The sequence below is a fragment of the Setaria italica genome, chromosome VIII (genome assembly GCF_000263155.2).
Source record: "Setaria italica strain Yugu1 chromosome VIII, Setaria_italica_v2.0, whole genome shotgun sequence".
NCBI classification, from domain to species: domain Eukaryota; kingdom Viridiplantae; phylum Streptophyta; class Magnoliopsida; order Poales; family Poaceae; genus Setaria; species Setaria italica.
The window spans coordinates 33,882,555-33,888,554 of record NC_028457.1 but is presented as its reverse complement, the minus strand read 5'-3'; the positions used below and the strand labels follow the sequence as shown (position 1 = coordinate 33,888,554).

General features: G+C 44.8%; 1 protein-coding gene across 3 annotated transcripts; it reads right to left on the bottom strand.

Moving 5' to 3' along the window:
* Window positions 1–677: 677 nt before the first annotated feature.
* On the bottom strand, window positions 678–5,037 carry LOC105913466 (putative disease resistance RPP13-like protein 3). 3 transcript variants are annotated; one of them, XM_022829120.1, is made up of 5 exons: window positions 4,709–5,037; window positions 4,477–4,619; window positions 3,506–4,324; window positions 1,158–3,106; window positions 678–974 (listed from the first exon to the last, which is right to left on the bottom strand). In XM_022829120.1, exons 3-5 carry the CDS (start codon window positions 4,312–4,314, stop codon window positions 817–819), a joined length of 2,916 nt encoding a protein of 971 aa, XP_022684855.1. In that variant the 5' UTR covers window positions 4,315–4,324; window positions 4,477–4,619; window positions 4,709–5,037; the 3' UTR covers window positions 678–816. The 3 variants fall into 3 exon arrangements, with proteins under 3 accessions (XP_022684855.1, XP_012703990.1, XP_012703991.1); XM_012848536.3 differs by having other exon boundaries at window positions 4,477–4,582; XM_012848537.3 differs by having other exon boundaries at window positions 4,477–4,578.
* Between the last annotated feature and the right edge of the window lie 963 nt (window positions 5,038–6,000).

The following is a 6,000-nucleotide window of genomic DNA, read 5'->3' as shown; positions in this document are numbered from 1 at the left end:
GGACAAAAGGGTGGCACTTTTGTCCCGGTTGGAAGCCAACTAGGATAAAAGGGGGGCGCCATCGGTGGTTGGTAACTAGCCGTTACAACCGGGACTAAAGGAAAGGGGAGCTTTAGTCCTGGTTGAAAATACCAACCGGAACTAAAGCTCCGCCCCATTTGAACCTACCATGGCGTCCCCCTTTGTCCCGGATCAACTTTAAACCGGGATAAAAGGGAGCGCATGGAAGGTGAGTTCTCTATCAGTGAACCAATGGCACTATGCATGCATGTTTCATCAGTGAGTCTAGTCAGCTTTTGGCTCCCTGAAATACCTGACAACCAAGAAGTGAACTGAACCATATGACTGAATTCTGAACAACATGTAAACGATGATGCTTGACGCTCGATAACAGAGTCCGTCCCACACCCGAGTTTGTGCTGCCGCTGCTTCAATCATATAGCTATCAGCCTAATCAGCTTATTATGACTGGTGATCGCCGGCCGGGATGGACGTGGACGCGTGGTCGAGGGAGCACGCGGACAAATTCATTCGACGGGCCTTAAGGAAAAGGTCAAGTGACCTTCCGAGGATCACCTGTAACCAGTTCTTCATCCATTATAGAATCACACGACAAAAAACATAGACGTCGTGTGTAGAAGGCTGCGGGGTGCAATGCCGTAGTGGAGATGAAGAGAAGCTTAGACAAATATCTGTTGATGGGATGTGATTCATTGTATGTGATGTTAACTGCGTTTCTATTTTTTCTTTACAGTTCTTGTAAGTTGTAACAGAGGGGGAAGTTAGTCAGGGATTACAGCACAAATGATCAAAGCTCTAAGTCACAGACGCATGTGTGCAGTATTCATTGTTTACTCGCAGGTTGAGGGTGTCTGGTAAAGCTAAGGCCGAGCAGTTTAACCTCTGCATGCGTGGCGAAACATCTGCTCTGCTCCGGTCCAGCTTCCGGCATAGTGTCTTATAGTAGTCGTGATCTGTATATCAGACCGAAATATACCAAAGGAAGATTAGAAGAGTTGAGGCATAGGGGCTAGAAGAAAGGCGTGGTGAAAGATCAGCTGGAGATCGACCATCTCAAACAGAGGAATAAACGCAAATACAGTTTAGAAGAAAGGGGAAGGAGAGAAGTAAGGAATAACAATCAGGAGCTGGCGCACCTGTAATATGGATCAAATGTAAGGGATGATTGGGATGCATTTGAGCTGCATGCGTCAGCGCAGCCTTGGCTTGCTCTGCCTCCTCCTTGCCAGCACCATCACATCGCAGGTCAGCCTTGACATATTGCAGCGACGGCAGGTTTCCCATGCCCAAGTCGAGACTACCATCGGTGCAGGCAATTCCTCTTGCCTCCCGCAGATAAAACCGCCAGATCACAAGCTCTCTGACCCTTGGCATAGCTCCCTGTTGAAATACCACTGGCCACACAAATTGACAGAAGTAACAGGTTACAAGGCACGGGAATGCACCAGCACCAACAACGAATCCTGCAAGGATACCAAGGTTCTTGTTGTCCATCTTCAGAGAAAGAAAGCGGAGAGCTGGCAACCTCCCGAGGATTTCGAGATCAACCTGATGTAGCTCCCTCACGTCGATGGATAGGAAGGTCAGGTCCGGAAGAAGCGATGGATTCACCCAAGCTGGCAGTGTTGAAAACCAACAGTTGTCTGGTGATTGAAATACGCGGAGATGTCGAGGGGCGACCCAAGCATCCAATCTGCCGATGCTGCGTTGACCATGACGGACCGTGATAACTAGTTCCTGCATCTTTTGTAGCTTGCATAGGCACTCCAACAGCTTGTCGTTCCACTTGTCCAATTCAATGGACAACTGCCTCAGTTCAGTTAGCTGGCCCAACTCTTGTATAATGTTTCTAGTGGAGTCATTAATGCGTAACCATGACAGCTGTTCAAGGCATGTCAGATTTCCAATTCCGTTTGGAACTGTTGTAGACCGGTCAATGTATAGGTACATCAACTTTCTTAGCTGGACAACTCTCGAAGCCAACCTGAAAATATTGTTGCGCCTTACATCCAATATTTGTAGAAACTGCAGGTTTCCTATTTCTTCTGGGAGCTGAGAAATACCTGTCCGACGAAGTCCCAAGTACCTCAAGTGATGTATATTCCCAAGGCACTTAAGGATACTATTAGCTTGTGAAAGATTGCAGCCTTCTAAATCCAGAACACGTAAAACTCGGCAGTAGTCAAGAGGTAGCACTGGAGAAATAGAAGTTGGAAAGACAAAAACTGACCTTGTATGTTGCAAGCTCCATGTAGCTTGAGCCATCACATGACTTTCCTGACCATTCTGAAGGGACAACCTCCGAATCGTATTTGATGGAGATGTGCCTCCCATATTACTTAGTATAGTAACAAAGTTTTCTTCACTTGACAAGGAGCGGATAAGATCAAGCACCATATCATGTACACGACAGCTTGATATCATATCATTTTTACTATCATATATTGGTTGGATCATGCTTCTGTTTATAAGCTCATTAAAATAACTCTCTCCGAGTTCAAATAGGCTCTTCCCTACTTTTTCACATTGGATAAAACCTTCACCTATCCACATCCTTATCAAACGATCCTTCCCAATTTCATAATCTTCAGGAAACATGCTCAAATATAACAAACAAGCCCTTAAATAGCATGGTAGCTCATAATAGCTAAATGATAAAATCTTTCTCATATTCTCCACATCTAGATTGTTTTCCAGACCAGTACCAACAGAATTGTACACCTCATACCACTCCATTTTATTTCTTGCTTTGCAAGCTAGTAAACTAGCCATCGTAATTATAGCCAATGGCACACCAGCACATTTTTTCAGTATTCTGTCAGATACTTCGGCCATCTCCTTATGACATTTTTCTTCTGTTTCATTGTTGTCTTTATTCCCACTACCAAATATTCTTCTATATAGTAGTTTTCGGGAGTTATTCAAAGAAAGAGGTTTCATGTTGTAAGCACCCCCAGCTTGTTCAGCAACATGAGAAATACGGGTGGTTGTAATAATAGTGTATCCAACATCATTATCAGGCAAAGCACATCTAATCATTTTCCAAACTGATATATCCCATATGTCATCAACAACAACAAAATACCTACACATATGCCAAGTTATTAGTCAGAAATAGTGGTTTAAGGACTGAAGAAAGCTCTAATGTTGTTCATGTACCAGCTACAAGAAAATTAAGCAAACTAGACCACTGCTAATGGTTTAATGATTAAACTAAAATAGCTCGGGGGCAGCTGAATTGGCAAGTCTGTGGATAAAATAAGTCAACTCAGAATTTTGTCAAAACTAAACGAGGTCCAGTGAGGAAATTATTTGCACTTAATAATGCTGTGGTAAAGCTTAAGTGGCTGTATTTTGTAATTTAATAGGTGCCACGAACATTTAATTAACCCTATGTAGACTTATAGTATTGTGAACGGAGGGTATAAATTATCAGTAAAAAAAGTTCAAATGTATAAATTGGCGAAAGGAATGCTTTCGATACCTTTTGTCTTCAAGGAATTCTCTGAGTACTTCTATGAGCCGCCTCTCACCCAATGTTTCCTCATTGATGCTCTTGCCAAGATCATATAGCAAGCCGTTGTATAATCTCTTCAGGTCAGGAGTTTGAGAAACAGAAACAAAAGCATAGCAATCAAATTGTGCTCTAATCTTTTTGTACACTGCATTGGCAAGAGTTGTCTTTCCCATGCCTCCAAATCCAACAATTGAAACTATCTTGCCTTTCTTCTTGGGAACTTCATTCTCTTCTATCATAATCTTGCTGATTAACTCATCCCTTGCCTCATCAATGCCAACAAGCTCTTTCACCTCAGTGTACTGAGCGAATAAACGAGGGTCCACAGTTACAGGCTTATCAACACCAAGGTTGACCTCGTACCTGCGGCGCCGTTCATGCACCTCGATGACACGGCTCTTGATCTCTCTGATTTCTGTAGCAATCTTACGACGAATCTTAGGCTGCCTGAACCATTTGACGGTCCTATCAATGGCTTCCTTGAAGCTATGCTGTTCGGCCATCTTCCTCCCCTTGCACTGCACGATATATTTGTCAATATTGTCCTCTATATCGTAGGACATCTCTCTCACTTTCCTAGCCCAGATCTTGTCCTGGTCGTCAATCTTGTCTGCTGGTGTCCTCGAGATCTTTTGGAGGGCACCTTGCATGCTCTCGAGCTCAGCTTGGAGGAAGATGATCCCTCCCTTCACCTCCTTTTGCAGATTGTACTCGCCAACTAGCAACTCACCGAGCTTGTGCAGGAGGCTTGGAATTGCCCCTGTCACGATCTCCATGGATTTGTCCCTGGGCAAGAGCAATAAGTAAGGTTGTACGCTATGGGTACAGGTGTAGCAAGCAGGGGCGCGTGATGATGAATTATAGTGTTGTCGAGTGCCTAGTGCCCTCGGAGGTCTGCAGTCGACGGGCACAAAGAACGGAAGTGAGCGAGGACTCACCGGTTGCCGCCCTCTCCTTGTCGCCGGAGTGACAATTTTCACCGCTAGATTGGTTCCAACTTGCTGCCGAGGAGCTGTTAGTTGCCTGCGCCAAGCTTGCTGCTGCCTTGGAACCACCGGATCGACAGGAGGCAAGGGGAAAGCTTATCAATGGTGGAGGCAGAAGTTTAATACTAGAAAAGATCCTGGCCTAGTAGCTGTAAAGAACGAGAATGCGTGAGCAAGGATTTACTGGTCGCAATGGAGCCTTGTCGCCGCCAGTGCACAGGCTCCCCGCCGCTCGTCGCCGGACGGTGAAGGTAATAAACTAATAATGCACCAACGCTCACTTGCTGGTACAACCACCAAACTCAATGCTTGCTGGTTGCTCAAGTGCTCACTCCAGTCGACGACTCGAGGTCAAGGCCAAGGTCTCCCCATCGTTTCCGGTTCCGTTTTGCTGACTTTTCTCCAGTCACTATCGTGAGTTCTTGACATACTAATGCAATTTCTGGACAAATACAATATAATGCTCTCCCATGCACTTGTTCTCTTGATTACTTGCTCTTATCTGTACGCCTCTTCCATGAAGGAGTAGGTGCGGCCGCCGGCAAGTCCATGTTGGCTTTGAAACACGAGTTTGACCTACATATTGAGGAAAAAGGCAAAAAAAAAAACAGAAAAGTCATTCTGCTGCAAGAGAATTTTATACGTTTTCCAATTTCCTCCTTGGCTGCATTGACCAAGCCTCTATGCATGCAAACAAGTAATATCGGCCTCACCAGACGAATGACGACCATTCATACTGGAAGACGAGAGAGCTAATACAACAGGTCACGATTGCACGTTACACTTGACGAGGACTTTGAATTCTGCCTCATCTGTTTGTCCAGAGAACCACGGCCAGGCACGAGGTCAAGGTCTGCGGTATGGCTCTCAGTGTAGAAACTAATTGATCACTTACAGTGCAATTTCTTTAGTTCCTGTCAACTGTGAAAAGTTTCTTTGCAATTTCTTGGCAAATCCAATCACCCCGTCCACTTGTTGTAAAGATCTTTTTTTAATCGCTTACAGTTTCGTGCAACCATGCCTATACATGCTACTGGGCACCCGGGACAAGCCGTGACATTAGACATGTTTATTTTTTTGATAAAGGGTAGACATGTTCATGCATGCTTTGTTCTTCGAGAAAGCTTCCAGCGTACATAGAATCCTAGAGGAAGGTAGCTTCCAGTGTACATGTTTATTTTTTTCAGTACTATAATGTCGACGAGCGGCATTACAGTACTGAAAAAAAGTAAAATTTACCTGGCTAGGATGACCTCCAGGTTCCAATGCAAGCGCACATGCACATGGCATACATCGTAATAGTGCTTCACCAACCAAATGTGACCCACACATGTGACATTTTCAAGGGAAACTCAGTTTTGAAGAAATGGGAAAGGTGACAAGCAACGGATAACAACAGGACCTAGCAGGGCACCGTGTTCTGCGGAGCAGAGTTACGCACACAACAGAAAAGGCACACCGAAATAGAGCATTGCA

Coding starts and splice junctions, on each gene's coding strand:
- LOC105913466 (XM_022829120.1), bottom strand. CDS start 4,314: ATGGAGATCGTGACAGGGGCAATTCCAAGCCTCCTGCACAAGCTCGGT. Junction 3,107..3,505: donor GAATTCCTTGAAGACAAAAG/GTATCGAAAGCA, acceptor GCATATGTGTAG/GTATTTTGTTGTTGTTGATG. Junction 975..1,157: donor ACATTTGATCCATATTACAG/GTGCGCCAGCTC, acceptor TCTGATATACAG/ATCACGACTACTATAAGACA.